Below are 20,054 nucleotides of genomic sequence, written 5' to 3'. Positions count from 1 at the left end.
CATAACTTCTCAAATAGTGTGGTCATTAACGCATATTATTTTTTTATATTTCATCATATTATTGTCTTAATCAAGACCACTTAATATATTATATTCTTTTTGTTTCAATATTAGTTGTAAGAAAATCAATTTCAATTGGGACCCAAAACTCATGCACTTTTCTTCCTCCAACAATAATAATAATATGAGAGCGCATTTCGGTGGCTCTCGAAGGTTGATTGAGCTGGGACCTTTCAACTTCTCTCCTGTCCTGCCTCTCCCGCTGAGAGCACTGCGCGCAGCAGCAACAACAGCAACAAAGCAAGTTTTCCACATCCCTTTTCTTGTTTTCACACAAAAAATATTCCTTGTGCACTCACGTGTAATAATAGGATTTACAAAAGGGAAGAGAAACGGCCACGAGACAAAAATGCTTGACCGCGAAACGCAGATATTTAGTGACGGCCGCCGCGCCAAGCCCCTGTCGTTTTATGTTCAAATATAAAAACGCGACAGAACTTTTTACCATTTTCTTTTATATTTTTACAAATAAATTTGTTTTTATTTATATTTATTTATTTTTCATTTAGATATATTGAAATTAAACATCCTAAGACAATTCAATACATCAAAATCGAATTGCTTACTTTACGCAATTGGAGAAAAAAATTTATTCATGGTTAAATTATTAATTATTATCTGAATAAAATTTGAAAATGGGCCCTAAAAAAATATTTTTTATATAATTTATATTAATTGGAATTATCAAATAAATGTAAATGAATTGTAAATTTTTATGGAAATTCAAATCATATTTGCCGCGATCAGATTGTAGACTGAATGCATTGACTTGTTTACAAAAACCAGAGGATGGCTGGCAGCTGACTACTTTAGTGACAAGAATGGTTTGTGCTTGGAAGACGAGAAAGAAGCATCGAGAAAGAAGCATGCCAGGTATAGGCGACCCACGATAACAATAGAGACAACAAAAACAGGCAATACACGGGGACTAGAAAAAGTTGAAAATCTCAGAACAGGTATATACGAATAGCAAGAGAATGCACTCCTAACTTATTCTCCTAAATTATTTATTAATTTTATAAAATATAATTATATAAGTGCAAAATTTTTGACACGGCCATCAGAAGGTTTCTTGCAATCAGCAAAAAAAGTTATAAATTATGATATAAGTTAATACTTAATCTAAGATAAAGGTCAAGAGGTCAGCAGGTGACCTGAGGCATCTGAAGCTTTAAAAACACTTTCTTGCACTGGAGCTAATCATTTCGAATCCAATGTTGTTTGAATTGTGTGATTTGGATTAACAGGAGCAAAGTTCTTGCGCTTGACAGTTTAGCGTGAACATCACGTTTCTGCAACGTTAAAATTAAATTAAAATTATTCTATTAAAGCCATCTACTAGAGCGCTTCAGAACTTTTGAGCCAAGACTTAGAGCTATTTACTCTAATTTTTGTGTATTTTTTAATCCAAATTTAAGTGCCACAGATCAAGTTGAATTGGAAAAAATGCTATATATAAATTTTGATGAAAGTTTCATAATCCATTTTTTCTCATAAACAAAACAGTACATTGGCGGAATTTCCTGTAGAGTTTGGAATTTTTCGCTTAATTAGCAAGCGAGATAATTAGTAAAAACACCGCGACCCGCCCCAAAAATTTTGAACCAAAAAGCCGCGGTCGTCTCGCACAGAGAGCACTGCCGCTTTTAAAGTTTCTGTAAAAACAAAAATTCACAAATTGTAACTTCGGTCCTATTGGTCCGATTAATTTGATTTTTGAAAAATCATGAGTATTTTCTAATTACGAAAAAATGTTGTAATAACACTTATTTAGATATGACAAATAGCAAAAAAGTTATAAGCAAATTTCTATTTTTTTTTTTAATAATTTAAATAAATATAAAAAAACGTAACTTGGTTTTGAATGACGGGAAAAATTCTGAATTTTACAAATGAAACAAAACCCGAAAAGAAACTTTAAAAAAATTAGTTGGACTAAGTGATCAAAAGTTAAATAATTTTAAAAATTAAATTAACTCTTACAAAAAATTACTGGTTTTAATCAATTATATTGGTGCCTTCTGTGTCGATTAGAAGTCAATTCTTTTGGTAAAAGGTAGTTTGTAATACCATGTATATTTTACTTGCTCTGCTCATTTATTCGGTATTTTTAAAATATTAAAACCAAAAATTATTTTGAAGAAAATTATTCTATGCAAGTTGCTTCTCACTAAAGCATTTTTAATCAAATAAATTGTAACATTTATTAATAAGAGGAAGAAAATAAATCACCATGCAACAGTCCCGCTTGCTCGCTCGCGCCTCGCTGCAGGTGAAAGGAAAGAGAGTCATTGCAGCTCTACTCGGCAAGTGAACAAAAGAGAAATAAAAATTGTCGTAGAAAAAGATTCCTATTCTCAAACCAAGTATCTTCAGCCGCGTAAGAAAAAATCAAGACGTACAATAGTGCGGTGACAAATAAGAACAATGCATTTCCACAAATATATGCGCCTTTCATCATAATATAATAATTCGTCTTCTCTCGACCACTGCTCACAATCAGGAACACAATTTTTCTGTTCCAACCAAATTTGATAAAATTCATTTTTAACTTAAAAACTATAATTTTTTTTTGCTAAAAATTGTTGCTTTGACCTAGATAGGCCGCAAACCTACAAATATTAAGTAAAATGTTTGATTTTTTTACTTTTTAAAAAACATTAACGACTCAAATCCCATCGAGTATATAAAAGCCTAATTTACATTCCAACACCATGGAGTCTTCAATAAGTTTTAACAACCCCAAATAATAATTACTTAAAAGTAATTATTATTTGGTGTTGTTGCGGGTTGTTGAAAACTTTTTTTTTTCAGAAATTCCAGGTGTTTGAGGCGCGCAAGAGCTTTGGTATTACTAAATTTCTGTGAAACAAGTTTTCCTTTGGATGCTCAGCGACTGTAAATTTCTCTATAACTCCAAGGGGCAATATATTCTTTCTTTTGTTAAAATGGAATATGGATACATATCATCCAGAAAAAAGCAAGACAACACCTCAAAAACTATTTTCTCAATGGACCTCACAGTAAATTTATTTTTAACAAAGAACCTGTCCATCCTTTTTCTTGTTAGTTTTATAATCCTCTTTCGCGCAGCCCTGTCCTCCCCAATGTTCCGAATTTTCACCAGGTACGCACACATAAAAGTGTCACTCACTGTAGGCATGTAGAAGGAGAAGCATTTAGTAACGCTCAACAACAAAATAATACCTCTGGCGCCTCTTTCGTCTCACCGCAATGTACACTTCTTTTGCTTATAATTTTTTCTTAGAATTTAATCGATGAAAAAAAAAACATTATAAATAGTTCTTTTTTTCATGTATGACTTGAGTAGAATAAACAACAAAAAACTTTGTTTGAAAGTAAAAATTAGGATGTATACATCTCGCATCTCGCACGTAAGCAAATTTGAAAATGAATAGTATATATTTATATGTGAAAATAAATAGGTTATTTTTTTTTTAAATCTTCCTCATATTCGCAACATACCAATGATTTGGTTGATTTCAGCATCATTAAAAAGAAAAATTATAATTTTTGGAAACAAAGGAAATTTGCCAAATGGAAAAGGCTCTTATTTTAATTCAATTCCAACTGCTGATTTTGAATTCAGGCTTGTCAATATTTGGGAAGAAATTTATATTAAAGAATCATTTGGAGGGGGCTAAAATGTCTTAAAGAACTTTTCTTCGCCACTTAATGCTTAGGGAGCACAATATCAGCATCAGTACCCTCTGTTTGGTAAAGGCCAAACTTTTTTGGGACCCTAAAGTGAGCGAGCCGGGGGAGCGGCCTCCGACAGATCCGTCAGGGTGGGAAGAGAGAGGGAAGAGGAGAAGCAAGAAAGATCCCCCATAAGCAGCAATGTTAAATTTGTAGTGGAAAAGTAGTGCAAAAGTAGTGTAAATCTTTTTCTGGGAGAATCAATTGTGAAAAATTGGTTGGGAGAAAAATAGGCACACAGTGCTAGTGAACAACTCACTGAAACTCATAGCCGAGTATTTACCAAGAGGCGATAAATACCCGACTACTCGCCGCACTGCAGCCTAAACTACGGGAAAAAAGAAGTTTAAATTTGTTTTACATGCTCTTTGCACAATTTCGGGAAATTATTAGACGCACACGATTTTAACACAGAAGGGAGGGAGTTCCATTGGGACGCGAGGCGAAAGGGAAATGAGTAGAGGCCGAGGTCGGTGCGCACTTTTGGAGGAATGAGTCGGTGGTGCTCTTCGTCACTGCTACTGTCTCTTATCTTTCGGCCAGTCTTTATTCGCGCCATCGCGTCCATGTCGGTGTCTCCGTCCAGACACTTTCGGAAGAAAGTCAAGTCGTTGTACTTCAGCTGCTGCTGGACGGTAAGCAGCTCGGTCTTGGCCGCCTCGGAAATGTGCCGCCCGTACACAAACCTAAGGGCTCTATTCTGAACTCTCTCAAATTTTAAAATATTTAACTGGATGGACGGGTGCCACGCAGGGGTCGCATAGAACATGAGCGGCTTGACCATTGTTTGGTAGGCAAGCCGCTTCACTCTCGGGGTGCAGCCGTGCAGGTTGCGGGCCGCAAAGGAGAGAACTTTGGCTGCCTTACCGCGGGCAATGTCCGTGTGCTTGTTCCACCGCAGGTCTCTGCTGATGTGCACGCCAAGGATTCGCTCCACGTCACTATACTTGATGATGGTGCCGCCGACGGTGTACGGCGTCTCAAGTAATGTTCTAGCGCGACTGATGTCGAGAATGTGGCACTTTGACGCGTTCAGCTCCATTCCGTTTACTGCACACCACGCATTGACAGCGTCCAGGTCGTCCTGCAGCTGGACAGAGTCAGCAGTCGTCTGAATTTCCCGCCAGATGGTGGCATCGTCGGCGTACTGGACGAGAGTTGATCGGACGGCGGAAGGCAGATCGGCAACATACACATTGAAGAGCAGGGGCCCCAGCACACTGCCTTGGACGACGCCGGACAACACTTCGCTCGGCTCGGATTTGGCGCCGTTGAAAACCACAAACTGCGAGCGGCCCTTCAAAAATGACTCCACCCACTGCAGAACTTTGCCCTCAACCCCGTAGTGGGACAGCTTGGACAGCAGCCGGTCGAATGGGACACGATCGAAGGCTTTTTTCCAATCTAAAGTTACGGCGTGGATGTGCGCGCCACTTTTTTGGTCGATAATTGCTGTCCAACTGTCCACAGTTTTGCACAACAGGGTTGTGCAGGACCTTTTGACCCTGAACCCGTGCTGGTTGTCGGGTATTACTTTATTTTCTTCGAAAAAAGACTGGAGCCGGTCACGAACGAGTTTTTCAAGTGTTTTTCCAACCAGAGAGGACATACTTATGGGGCGATAATTTTCCAGATCAGTTTTATCACCACCTTTTGGAATTGGTACGACAGCAGCAGTTTTCCACCCCTCAGGCAGCATGCCCTGCTGCAGCGAGAGGTTGAAGAGGCGAGAGAGACTCGGCGCGAGAGCGGCTGCACACTTTTTCAGCACGTTTGCTTGCACTCCGTCGGGGCCGGAGGTGGCGTTTGCCTTAATTTCTTGTAATTTGCGAAAAACACTCGCAGCACTGACTGACATCTCACTCAAAAGGGAGGGAGGGGGGCCGGGAGGTCGTCGCCGTACAAATGGGAAATAATTTGTGGTAGAGTTAAAATTTTTAACAAAAATTTCACTGAATGCAGCAGCCACTTTAGTGGGGTCAGTTATTTTTTGGCCATTCAACTCAAAGACACTTGCACTTGGAGAAATTTTACTTTTCGCTTTCACAAAGTTCCAGAAGAATTTGTTTCCACCGGCGCCGCGCCCCAAGTTCCACATGTAGTTATCACGAGCCAGGCGGGTTGCCTTTTGCGCCTGCTTTCTGGCCGCCAAATAATCATTCCTTGCAGGTTGCACTTTATTCCTCTGCCATTTTTCAAAAAGTTTATCTCGTTTAGCCATCAAAGAGCGGAGCTCTGAAGTCATCCAAGGCGCACTTGACTTGCGATTAGGCCGGGCCTTTCTCTTGGGGACTAGTTCGTGAAGCGTTTGCCAAAAAAGCTGCACCCAGTTATGCCATGCACGATCGACCGAAAGTCCCAAAACTTGAATATTTTCCAAATTTTCACTGAGCCTTAAATTTATCAAATTCCAGTCGGCGTTTTTGAAGTCAAGGTACTCCCGCACTCTAGTTGGTTCTTTTTGTTGCACCGCAAAGTCCAATTGTAAAGCATCGTGGTCGGACGTACCAGGAACCACTGAGGCACTAGAAATCAGGGTTGGGGCGTCAACAAGTGCCAAGTCAAGTATATTTGAGGTGGTCGCCGTCGTTCGCGTAGCGGATTTAATGAGCTGGCGGAAGGCGAGCTCGGAGAAAGTACTGAGAAATTCGGCCGCTGGAGCTTCTACCGCTCGCGGTGGATTTTGGAGCCAGTCGACACTGAGGTTGAAATCTCCGGTGAGCAAGCAAGCGTCAAAAAGATGTTTTGTTTCCGCAACTTTATCCAACGACGCAATCAATTTATCATTGTAGGCGGCGGGAGCACTGGGTTTGCGATAAGCCGAGCCGATCAGAATTTTCATATCGGAAACTTTTATTTCAACCCATACTATTTCCGCTCCAGCTTCTAAATTTTTTAATCGACGAGGTTGCAAGTATGGTCGTACGGCAATAAGAGTGCCACCAGAGGCACGCCGACAGTCGGTGCGGTCGTTGCGGAACACGACAAAGTCGGTTGGAATAATTTCATTGTCGCCGATGTCCGCTGTGAGCCAAGTCTCCGAAACGCAAATGATATCAGCTTCCGAGTGCTCAATAGCCGCAAGCGTATCAGCGCGCCGTTTTCTATTTGAGAGTGATCGAGCGTTGAAGGCGAAAAGCCGGGGCTGAGCACGATTTCTTGGTCGCGGACGGGTGGCAGGAGCAGCAGGTATAGGGTCGAGATCAATTAGCGAGTCGGAGAAGTTAGGCAACGAGCACGACCAGCACGTGTAGCCTCCCGCGCGAAATTTCTTTGTTTCTTTTGGTGTAAGTCGTAGGCAGGTTGAGTGATAGATGGCAGAACAATTGACGCAGGTGATTTTTATTTGATTCCGCCGACCCGGCCTGTCACAGAGGCGGCACATTTGAACAGGTCCGGGGTTCAAGGCCACCTGGCCGCTGAGCGAAATGCACATCAAGGTATGCCAGAATGCGTGCAATGCTGTTTTTTTCCGCATCAGCAGCCGTACAATTGCTTTATTAAAATAAACATCTCGACCTACTTGGGCGTTGCTCAGGGCGCTCCAGCAGGACAGCAGGCAGTCCTCTGAGACCTGCAGGGTGGTGAACCGGACATCGCCAGGGCCGGTCGTCCTCGGGGCATCTGAGCGGGACCACGGCAGGTGCAGAAGGGCAACGCAGACAAAGGCAAGCAGCACTCCAGTTCCACCAGTCATTTCGGTATTTTTAGATTTTTCAGTTCTCACCGGAGAGCAAGGGACGAACTACCCCGGTGGTTGCGTGGTGGGGCAATTCATAGGCCCCTCGGCCCTCCTGGTTTGTCTGTAACCTCAGATGTATGCGAAAGAAAGGTCAAAATCTGAGGAGCAAAACACCAGCGTGTGTTGTTGACTTACCAGTTCAAGGCCGTCCCCAAAATTATTTACATTAAAAATGTACTGGCTTGGTTTCATTTTTATTTCCATGGTAAGCATTAAAAAAAACGAGTCCAAGCATTATTTATGCAAAATGCAGTCTGACTAAATAGTTAAAAGTGGGCACGGCTCGGCGTGTTCGTTTGTTTCTATAAGAATGGTAATGATAAGAATACAGGATAATTATGAAGAAAGAAGGAGTCGAGTATCAATTTTTCCATTTTATATCGTTGTACCAGCGTAACACATTGGGAATAGGGAGGCGCCGCCCACAATCGTTTCTTTGCTGGCGGGTTGGATGGCGCCGGCGCACGTCCGTGGGCCGAGCCATTGGCAACGCCGCATTCGCTTCGGCTGACTCGCCGCCTCTATCCTGCCGGCTCGCGTGCGCCAATAGCGAGTGCTGCCTGGATCAAGGCCGCAGCGCAAACGCGTCTGGAATGCCGATCGGTGCTCGCTGCTCGCATTCCTGGCATTCCAATAACATGAGTCACCGCCGCCGCTCTCATGCCTCTCATTCATTATTGCGTGGGAGTGTGCCGAGGAAGAACGTTCTCCGGCCGTGCGCAAGTGGTCTTGTCCCGTGTCCCGAGGAGACCCGACCGATGTCCGCGGCAACTTCTCGTCCAACCGACCTGGCGGCCCTGGCGCCGGACACGTGCGGGGCGCCGCGGGCCGGACACCCGCGTCTTCCAACCGTTTGTGAAGAAAGGTATGTAGGTCTTTTGAAATTTATTTTGTATTTTGTTATTTCATTGGTAGGAGTAGTGCATCATCTCTCTTGGGCCCATCACTTTACAGGCAGTATCTTTTATGTGTTGAGAAATTCAAAATTCGCCCGATTCGCGGACCCCCGGGGACCCCGAACGCTGTTTTTATATATTTGAAATTTGTTTCCCCGGCTCCTGTCCCTAGTGAGGACGACGGCGCTAGCACATTCGATCCGCAATTTAATTTACTTTTTACACTTGGTCGTCCGTTCTTTGTCAGACCTTTCCTTCGCACCGGAAATTCAGGGTTTATTGGAGAATGGGCAAGCACACGCCGGCGGACGCCGCTCGCATTCCGGTGGCCCGATTTTTGTTTATGAAAAACCAAAATGAAGATTATTTTCGGACCGATTTTTCTTTTTTCTAGCGGTCGCCAAGTCCCGCCGCGGCCGAATTACCGATTTTTCGGCATAAATTCCGCATTATGGGATTTTACACGCGTTTCGTTCGGACCGAGGTGCATCGATCGCCGCGGGCCCTCGGCGGCTCCTCTCCGGCCCCCGGGCCCAAATTCTTCAGCCGCGGCTGAATTCGGCCTACCGCAGGTTAAAAAATGCATAAATGGAGAATTCCCGAGGACTTTTATTAAAAAAAGGCGCCTCCGAGTTTTGTGGGTCGCTTTGCTTTTTCCTATGCGAGAACGAAAAGCGCGCACACGCCGACGGCTCGAACTCGCGTTCGGGTGGCCCCATTTCGGATTTTTAAATACTCGGATGAAGCATATTCTCGGGCCAATTTTTCCAGGGGCCGCCTGGTCCGGCCGGGGCCAAATTGCCATATTTTTGAAAAGTTTTCAAAATAATCTTTTTGCGAGGCTTCTGCGATTTTACACGCGTGTTCGCTCGGAACGAGACGGACCATTTGACGCGGAATATTTTGTTAATTTTCATCATTCGCTTTCATAAATAAACTTGACTTCAACTTTCAACTATAGAAATATTTATATATTATACTTGTGGCAAAAATAAAATCTCTTTTATTTTTAAATCTTTTTCCATTATCCGAATTTTTTTCAGTTTTTTAATTTACGCAATTTTAAAATTATCCTCATTAAAAAAATTTTTCACATTTAATTCCTCAAAACATACCAATGCCAGTAACACTTAAAATTATTAAAGCCAGTATTATATTTGACTTGTCGCAAATTTTAACTTTTATAATTAAAAACTCTCCTTATTTGGAAGTTTTTTTAGATGCTTAATTTATGCAAATTTAACATTATCCCAATTAAAAGCATTTTTCACATTTAATATTTTGAAACTCTGAGTTAATTTGTTTTTTAAATTATAAAAGCCCGTATAATTTATATTTTACTTGAGGCAAATTTTAACACTTTTATAATAAAAACTCGTTTATTATTATTTTTTTTTAATTTCTTAATTTATGCTGTTATAATATTAATCTTAATGAAAGCATTTTTCACATTTTAAACCGCGCAACACAAAATTAATGAAGTCATTTTGATGGCGCGTTGGCTGGCGCCGGCGCTAACGTTCTCCGGCCGTGCGCAAGTGATCTCGTCCCGTATTACCCACGAGACGTGATCGATGTCCGCCGCGACTTCTCGTCCGACCGCCCTGGCGCCGGACACGTGCAGGGCGCCGCGGGCCGGACACCCGCGCCGTCCAACCGTTTGTGAAGAAAGGTAATTTTTTTTTTTTAGGAAAATATATTTATTTTTTTTAAAAGATACAAGTCCAGCCAAGCTCGAAAGCGTATCGGCTATGGTGCTCATGTTAACTGACGAGCAATTAGCTCGCCAGCTATACAACTTACATAATATGCACAGAATTATTACAAAAAAGTGCGTCACAATTTATGGACAAGAACAATTTTTTTATTTTTAATTTCACTTATATTTACTTTGCAAATTTTTTTATTCAAGAGGCAATAAATTCCACAAGGGTGGCAAAATGAAATGAGAATTTCAATCGTAATTATTAAGGAAATTATGTATTTCGTCGGTTATCATCTCTTTTCGGCCCACTACTTTAAAGGAAATATTATCTTCTGAAATACATATTAATCCGCCCGATTTGCGGCCCACTCGGGGGCCCCAAACGCACTTTTTATTTTGAAATTTGTTTCCCTGGCTCCTACACTAGCGATATCAACGCCGCTAGCACCATTCGATCTGGAATTTAATGTACTTTTTGCGTGGTTGTCCGATTTTCGTTTATTATAAACCGAAATCAAGGATATTTTTGCGCCAATTTTACCAGAGCGTTCCGAGGCAGGTTTAAATAAAAAATGAATTCAAAAATTGGTCCGAGGCTTTCCATAAAATCAAGATCACAAAGATACTTTGTCTCGTTGTGATTAGCAATTTTTCATTTGAATCGCCAATCCATTTTATTTCATCAAATTTATTGATTATTAAAATTAACTCTATTTTGTAAACATTTTCTTTTCATCTTATTTTATTAATGTGCCAATAAAGAAGAAGTGAATTTTTAGATTAGAGTATTTATTAAACACACCATTAGGTGTACAACAGGAGTTCACATTAATTAAATCTACCTTTGAATAAATGCATTCATATATTCATAAAAATATTACAAAATATTGCACCATTTCATTGGAAAACTATAAGTAAAATCCCGTTTGAAATTATTGAAACTTTGAGCTCTCATTTGAAATTAAATTCCTCTTAAATATATTTCATTAAATTGGCGTTCTGAGACAGCCCTCGGCGTTTGGCAATACGATCTTCTTAAATACATATTAATCCGCCTAATTCGCGACCCCCGGGGACCCCAAACGCATTTTTTATTTTGAAATTTGTTTCCCGGGCGCCTATACCCTAGCGAGAAAAATGGCGCCAACACCATTCGATCTGGAATTTAATTTACTTTTTTGCGTGCTCGTCCGTTTTTCGCTCAGACCTTATTTCCTTCGCACCTGAAATTCAGGGTTTATGGGAGAATGGGCAAGCACACGCCGGCGGCTCTGACTCGTGTTCCGGTGGCCCGATTTTGGATTTCAAATACCATAATGAAATTTATTTTCGGGCCAATTTTTGCAGGGTTCGGCCGGAATGCCAAATTTTTGGACATGCAATTTGGCTTACGGGATTTTACACGCGCGTGTTCGCTCGGAACGAGACGGATCATTCGACGCAGGCCCCTGGCGGCCCCCCGCCGACCCCCGGGCCGACACTCGATTTGAATTCGGCCGACTGCGGTTGGAAGAGGCATGAATCGAGAGTATACTTTACTTGTGGCGAATTGCTAAACAAATTTAATTATTAATAATTCATTTTTGTATTCTGAAATTATTTGTTACTTCTTCATGTGTGCAATTTTTAACATTATTCACATCAGCCCCATTTTAGCACGATTCTATCTTTTTGATCAGCGTTCGGAATAAAAAATGTTGGAAAAACAAAAAAATTGAAGGGTTTTGATAGAATCACTATTTAAGATTTTACAAAATGTCCAAAAATGGCCACCGGTTTCCCTTTGTATGATATGACTTGTTATTTATTTATTTATTTTTTGGTTTTGGGTCAGGCCAAGAGAAAGTGCTCTTATATGAGCTTGCAGAAGGCAAGCTCTTCCTTTTTTATTGTGTAATTTTCTTAGGCTGGGTACGAATCAGGAAACCGTTTACGAAACCCGGTTTCGTCGCTCAAATTTTGCATGTATTATATAATTTTAATGAAATAGGGGATTCAGTTAAATTTATGATTATGGCTAGTTTCCGATTCACCAAAATGGACTTACAAATTACGAGTGCTAACTTTTACATCAATTAAGTTAATTGGGTAATAAGGGTGAGCAGGGGTGAATTTCTGGAAACTAATTGAACGTCAAGTGCGTAACATTATTTTAGGCTAAAATTTTGTGAGGAAATCAATGGAGTATTTGATTTGAATGAAAAATCTTAATTTCAACCCTTAATTAGTAATTAACTAAAATACAAACAAATTGAAGTACACTACATGATTCTAGGGTAAAATTTGAAGCCCAAGCGATTGCCAGTGTTAATTTTGCGCTTTTAATTTAATTTCAACCCCTGATTTTAAATTTCAAGAAATTAACTGTAATTTTAGAGCGAGACATTTGTAAATGGTAAAATTTAAAGCCAGATCGATTGCCAGATGTTATTTTAGTCTATTAATTAAATTAATTAATTAATTCCTCACAAAATTTTAGCCTAAAATCATGTTACGCACTTGATGTTCAATTAGTTTCCAGAAATTCACCCCTGCTCACCCCTATTACCCAATTAACTTAATTGATGTAAAAGTTAGCACTCGTAATTTTTTGGTGAATCGGAAACTAGCCATAATCATAAATTAAACTGAATCCCCTATTTCATTGAAATTATAATACATGCAAAATTTGAGCGACGAAACCGGGTTTCGTAAACGGTTTCCCGAATTCGTACCCAGCCTTATTATTATCATGAGCACCATATATTTATATCTTCCTTGGGCATTTTACGGCATTACGCTGAACCGAAATTTTAAACGCACGAAATAATTCCATGTCTTTTGTTTCAGACGCGCGACGAGTGGGAAACTGAACCGGCCCCGGCGAGAAGTATCGCACTCATGGTGAGTACAAAAAGCTTCTTTTTTGCAGGCAACATTTTTGTCCATTTGAAATATTAAATTTCGAGAGCCATTTAAGTGCGTGCAGCGTTTGGGATTTTATAACTTTGAAACCTAACCCCATGACTTGCCGCATATTTAATTTTATATCAACAACAACTCATGCCGCGTATACAATAACAAAAAGATTTATCGCCAAAGACAAGGAATCGAATTAACTTTGATTTTGAAGGATCATGAGACCAAAAGTGAGAGAAAAACCTCTGTTCCTCGCCGCATCAGTATTCTTGTTTGATAAAAACATGTTTTTTTTCTTATATAAAAAAATAATAGTTTTTTTTTTCATCAAGGAGAGGATCAGAATACTTTTTGCTTGTTCTGCGATTACTTTCTCGAGTTGATAACATGCAGCAGTTTTAAATGAACAACGCCGCACTGCGTCAACGCTTTGAAAATTCCAAAAGTTACGCTGAGAAGAGCGAAAATTGCAGATTTATACAAATTAACTCGCGCAAGTCGCGCACGTTTTGCGGCGACAGCTCGTGGGCATTGTGGGCCGTTGTTACATGAAAGAATGTTATTTTCACGGAGTAATTGGGCAAAACGTGCACTTTTGATGTTTCCACGCGTCCTGTCGCTGCAGTGCGCGATGGAAGAGGCAAGTTTTGTTGCTTGGAAAATTTGTGCCCTCGTCAACCTTTGTGCCTGTGCCGCATTGTTGCATATCGACCGTTCTCCCCTCTCTAAATTTAAAACGACCCGATTGTGTTCTCTGAATCACGGTAAATTCCTTTTCTTTGCCAAAAGACGAGTTCCACTTTCGCATTTTGATTCTTTTTGTTGACTTTTGTTCAGTTTCAATTGAACTTCAATTTTTTATTCACTGGTAAACGTGAATGTCAAAAAGGCAAGTATTACATTTGTATAGAATCGATTGGCAGCCAATCCTAGTTACAAAAACCCAAGGATCTTTCATTTATAAATAAAAGATCCTTGCAAGAACCCATAAGACCAAGAATGGAAACCTAATCGCCTAAGTTGGGCCGATAAGTAAAAGTTACAAAAAGCTGAGAAATAGTGGAACAACTATTTTGTTACGCAACGCGCAAAAGTAATGGGGAAATTGATTTGCAGTTTGAATTCCAAACAAAATGCGACTTTTAATATCTTCCAATATTTTTAAGCCATTGAAAGTCAACACAAATTTTGTATATTTCGTTTTCTCAATTGTTGTACCGAATTTTTGTGCTCATTCTTTGCTATAACAATGGCGGAGAACTGAAAAAAACGCGCGGCAATCGCACAATTTCGTCGCTCCGCGTTAAAAATATTTATTAATTTTGATCGAATTATTGGTGATTGTGAGGTGTTAACAGCAATTTTTTGGCCTCGATAAATTTCAACAAATCAAAAAAAATTTATTAAAATAGGAAATACAAACGAAAAAACGCGCGGAACCTGTACCTCGCAGCATCAAATTTTTTTGACAGCAGTTTGATCTTCAGAGGCAAATGCTAAGCAAAAGTGTCTTTTAGCATCACCATCTTTTCTCTCTCTAAGTGAAACATATTTTCCGATGATTGTATTTTTTTAATATGCATCATTCTCTATATATCATAATAAAAAAACTTCATCTTTCAACTTGCCTGTTTTTTATAACGAATTAATAGAGACCAAAATGGAAAGATAATTTCTCTATGAAAACTAATTGTTAATTTATAATTCCTAAAAATATAATCACAGATCTGACATAAAGAGCAGAGACGAGATAAACGAATTATGGTCCTGCGGTTTAGAACAAAAGAGCGTTAATCTGAAGTAAATTATGTTTCGAATTGATTTTTTTCATTCTAAGACCACGTCATCCCTTTGAATTATTAAAGCCAGTAATATTTATATTTTACTTGCAGCTAATTTTTAAACACCTTCTCTAAGAATGACTCGTTATATCCGGAAGTTTTTTTTCTTAATTGATGCAATTGTACCATTATTCTAATTATAAGCATTTTTCACATTTAAAATTTCAAAACGCCAAATTAAAAAGTATTTTCAGCTTTTTCTGTAATTTTATGTATGGTTTTTTTTGCTGTATTCATGACTCATGACTGTATCGAATGGAGAATAAATGAGTAAATAAAAAAACGCCAAATTAAGTCGTTTTTTAAATAATTAAGTCAGTTATATTTTTATGTTGCTTGTCGAAAATTGAAACACTTTTTAATTATTAAAAATTCGCTTTCGGATTTTTTTTTTAGTTTCTTAATTTATGCAGATTTAACATAAATATTATTGAAAGTATATTGCTCATTTAAAACGTTGAAACGCCAAATCAAGTCATTACGTTAAATTGTTAAAGCCAGTAATATTTATATTTCACTTGTGGCAAATTTTTTAACACTTTTATTATTGAAAAACTCGTTTTATTTGGGAGTTACTTTACTTTCTTAATTAATGCAATTTGAACTTTTAACAATTTTTGCAACGAGGAAAAGCCCGATCTCTTCATTTCTATGAACTTTTAACATTTATTTTCTCGGAACGCCAATTTCAGTCAACGCTTTAAATTATTAAAGCCAATATTATTTATATTGTACTTCTGGAAAATTTAAACATTTGTATCATTAACTACTCGCTTTATGCAGAAGTTTATATAATTTATTAATGAATGCTCTTTTTACATTAATGGAATTGAAAGAATTTTGCAAATTTTATTATTCAAAAGCAAGATAAAGTCGTTCTTTAAATCATTAAGGTCAGTATTTTATATCATTTTATATTTTGCTTATTATTATTATTATTTAATACACACTTTATTTTGCAATTTTTCTAAATTCTTAATTTATGCAATTTTTACTTTATTTCCTCGAAACGCCAGATCAAGTAATGTTACTCTAAATTTTTGAAGCCAGTAATATTTATATTTTACGTTTGGCAAATTCAAACAATTTTATTATTAAAAACTCGCTTTAATCGGATGTTTTTTCAGTTTCTTATTTAATGCTATTTAAAAATTATCGTTATTAATAGCATTTTCCACATTTAATTCATCGAAATGCCAAATCAAGTCATTACTTTCAAATATTAAAGCCAGTTATATTTATATATTAATAGATTTTATGCAGTAAAGCACTTTTTATTTAAAACCGCCACACTTTTGGAAAGGGTCAACCGATTTGAATAAATTTGGCAGGTTGATTGCTCTTAGGGTGTAGACAAATAGTTTAGAAGGATTTTTGAAAATTCTCAAAATTGCCTATTTTACAGGGGTTCAAAGTTGCTGATTTTGAAAAAAGGTGTTTTCGTAAATCGAAAATATCTCATCACCTGGTGCAGATAGCACGTATGAGTGTATTAGCAAATTTGTTCGGAATTAAATGCCCTACAACTTTGCGATAGTGACCTAGGTCAAAGGTCAAATCCGAAGGTCACTTTTTCTTAGCTCAATTATTTGAGTCGCTACCAAAGAAGGCAACAAATTTTTTTGATTCCAAAATAGCCCAAAGTTGCTGCAGTTAGTAATGAACAATATATTGAAAATTGGTGATACTTTTTTTTCATTTTCGAGATATTCGGGATCAAAGAGCAAAAAACGCGGTTTTCTTGAGCATTTTTTTGTGGAAAATTCACTTTCAACCTCTGTAACGTTTTTCCTGTTAGAGTGACGACCAAATGTATAATGACAAAAATTGATTGCCTTGGCTTAATCTTTCAGACCATGTATTAAACATGGTCAAAAGTTATCAATGATTTTCATATAACTTTTTCATCATATTCGAACTTTTGCCATACAAAATCATTGATAACTTCATTTCTCTTGATGCTACAACAAAAATCCGGATATCAAAATGTTCCTCCTGACGTCCGCTTTCCATCCATGTGTCACACACGTAAAAGATTTCCAAAAAGGTCACAGGTCACCGGGGTGCGAATTTCCGAAAGCTATTTCAGTAGGGCGCATTGTGTGGATTTCGCGCTGAAATTCAAAATTTCGCCAATCAAAAGCCCTGTTTGCAGGCAAGTAGTTTGGAGGGCAGGCAACTTGCCCCTCCTACCCCTCATTGAACATCAGTTGATGCAAATCAACAACACTGGGAAAATAATGAAGTCCTCAAACCTGTGATATTAGTTTCGTGATTTAAAATTTGAATGTTGCTACGCCAATACTAAGTAAGTAATGCTGAGCATTGGTTCCTTTTTTTTACGACAATTAGCTGTGGTGTATGGATTACATATTTTTCAAAGAAAGAATCATACATTTATTATAAATTCAATTTATTTGAATCAGATCAATTTTTACTGATATTGAAAAGCTACAATTTGTAATGAAATATGTTTTATACATCAAGTCGTTGATGTTTAAATTTACAGTTTTTTTTTTTTGTGAATTGAAAAAAATAACATTTGTAGTGGCACTAGTGAGATTTGGCATTTGCAACATTTTCACGGACAGCTTGGCTTAAGTTTCTCTTTCTTTTAGGCTGAGTGAGGGTACAAGGCTACCTAGGACAACAGTTGTAAATTTTGAAATGAAAATTTTCTATAGAAAAAGGGGCCAATTTTGATGAGTTTCCAAAAGAAATTTGTGCGCGCAAACGTTCCGAAAGTAAAAAAATCGTGAAATTAAATTTGAAAATTCCCATTGTTATTTGCCATATGCACAGCACTGAGGCTGCGTGTGCGATGCCTGGCGGATGAAAGACGAATTAAAGAGCAAGGACGTCGCATTTAAAGGGACGATTTTACGAAAATATCGATTTGTGAATCCCGAAAATATTTCCAAAATTAAGGGTGACGGCCAAAAAAGCAGCATAATTTACCGCACAATTTGAAGCTAAAAAAAGAGGATACACTTCAGCTCAGGGTCGCTAGGTACATCAAATCAGATTTTTTTTTAATAAAAAGTACAAATATCTATGTTTCTATTGCTTACAAGTCCGTTTGCAGACAACTCCTTTTGTGGGCAACTACGTTGTGGGTTTGCGAGCTTCGGGCTGGAGGCGCGCTCGCCCGAGGACGTGGTGAAGGCCGGCTCCGGGCGGGACAAAAGGGCGGGGATCGTGGGGGGCTCCTGCGGAGCCCCCCCACGAACACAGCCGCCCTTTTGTCCTCGCCCTCCGCACGGCCTTCCCCACGTCCTCGACCTCGCTGCGCCTCCACCCCTCGCTCGCGGCTTCTGCAAAAATTAATCTTGGGGGTTGCCCAACTCCGAGTTGCCGGTTTGTGGGGTGGTCTGGTTCGTGGTGTGCGTGCAATTTCCCCTCATGTGGGAGTTTTGCAAAAATCAATTAATTCAAAATTCAATCAGGATTGTAGAGTACCCAAAAATATCGCCCTTAAATGCCTTAAATCGATAAAATTGTCCCATTTTTATGCTAGTTCATTAATACACTACATGTGGCGTGACGGTTTTTTAAGAGGAAACTCCCGTCTAGGTGGCGTTTTTACATCTGTATGCATTAAAAGTAGTTAATAAACGCCTAATTTTATTTCAACTCTCATTACTTCCCATTTCATTTGCGCCGGCTTTTCCTTATGGAGAAATGTTCAGCACACTATGAGGAATGTTTTGATACAAAAAATTTCATATTGACAACTGTTGTCCTCAATGAACTTTTGCCCCGAGTGACTGCAGACGTTTTCTTCACTTTCTCGGCTGGAGCTTTTTTTTCTGGAGCTTTCCTCCCTTTGAATGATGGAGCCTTCTTTGGTGGTGCCTCATCTGCTGCTGGGTGCTGCTGAAGTTTAGCTGGACGACCTAAAGGGACTCGAGCAGCGCCCTTGGAGACCCCATCTCGCCTTCTTGCTCGCCCAGTTGTTTGGATCGGAATTCGTCCGCTTCTAGAGCAGACGGAAGCAATTTGCCTGTAGATGGCCACAATGGAGGCTGTGGCAGCAGGTGGGTTTTTAGGTTTGTTCAGAGACCTATTTAATCTTTGTAGCAATTCATTGGACACGTCAGATTTTGCCAAATCGAGTAAGTTGGCAAATGATTCCTTGCACTCTTTTACCAAGTCCTCCTTGTCAGCCTCTTCGAAAGGGTTAATATCTTGATGCTCCATTTCGACATCGCACTCATCAAGGTCCATTTGAAAATCTGTTTCTATCTCACAAGATTTCTCTATCTCTGCCATATAAATTAGTTATTTTTTATTCATATATTTATTGCTCTTACAAACCATTATCATGTGGGTCTGTTTCAGTTGGAGCAGCTTCAGTGCGTCCGAGAAAGAATTTCAACTCGGGACACTTGCTGCTGAGGGCCAACCGTGCAATTTCCAATCGGTCACCGCTGAGAAGTGGAGGTGCCGAAGGCAGGGAAATGTTAAAGTGCTTGACAAGCAAAGCTTGGTGTTTACAGAATGCACCACCCTCTCCAACTGGACAGGAGCAAACACCGAGCTTGGGTAGGACTTCATAGAAGGTGCCTGTAATTTTTTATTGTATTTGAGAGAAACTCAAGAGAAAAAAGCGTGCCATTAATTTACTTTTCATAAACTTTTACCAAGCCTTTACGAAACCATTCCTTACTTATGCACAGGGAAGCCTTTACGAAACCATTAGGACACCATTATTTTGAAAAATTAATGGCTTCTTACAGGTATGAAAGTGTCTCGTTTGTTTAAATTGTGAAGCCTTTCAGCAACCTTTCCGATACCTTTACTCTACTCTTACAAGCCCTTTCTATGAATGCCGCTTGCAACCTTTTGTAAAGCCTTTCTGCTACCTTTCCGAAACCTTTCAGACGGCGGCCAGTTTGACGTCACAAGCATATGACGTCACTAGCATATGACGTCACTAAAATATGACGTCATCCAGGTTTTTTTTATGACGTAATTAATTAAATGCGCTGCTAATTTCATTAATTTTCGTTTTATTTCAATACAATTGCATCAAATATTTTTGTCAATACAGAAAATTATTACTCGTATGAGACGTATGAAAGGAAATCTTTTTTACTACAAAATTCTTCGTTAAGAGCTTTACATCAGGTGAAAATGGTTAATAAACCAGTGATTATTAAATATTACAGGTTACATTTAGCTGTTTAAAA

The 20,054-nt window shown here is 38.9% G+C and overlaps 1 protein-coding gene across 1 annotated transcript; it reads left to right on the top strand.

Annotated features, from left to right (window-relative positions):
- The first annotated feature begins 8,054 nt into the window (after positions 1–8,054).
- On the top strand, positions 8,055–19,803 carry LOC132195870 (uncharacterized). Its single transcript, XM_059618142.1, has 3 exons — positions 8,055–8,387; positions 12,953–13,006; positions 19,204–19,803. The coding sequence occupies exons 1-3, from the start codon at positions 8,116–8,118 to the stop codon at positions 19,409–19,411; spliced, it is 534 nt and encodes a 177-aa protein (XP_059474125.1). The 5' UTR covers positions 8,055–8,115; the 3' UTR covers positions 19,412–19,803.
- Positions 19,804–20,054: the final 251 nt, after the last annotated feature.

The sequence above is a fragment of the Neocloeon triangulifer genome, unplaced genomic scaffold (genome assembly GCF_031216515.1).
Source record: "Neocloeon triangulifer isolate White Clay Creek 2 clone unplaced genomic scaffold, ASM3121651v1 ptg000011l, whole genome shotgun sequence".
NCBI lineage: Eukaryota > Metazoa > Arthropoda > Insecta > Ephemeroptera > Baetidae > Neocloeon > Neocloeon triangulifer.
Note: the sequence above shows the minus strand (reverse complement) of the source record. Positions and strands in the feature narration are given on the sequence as shown.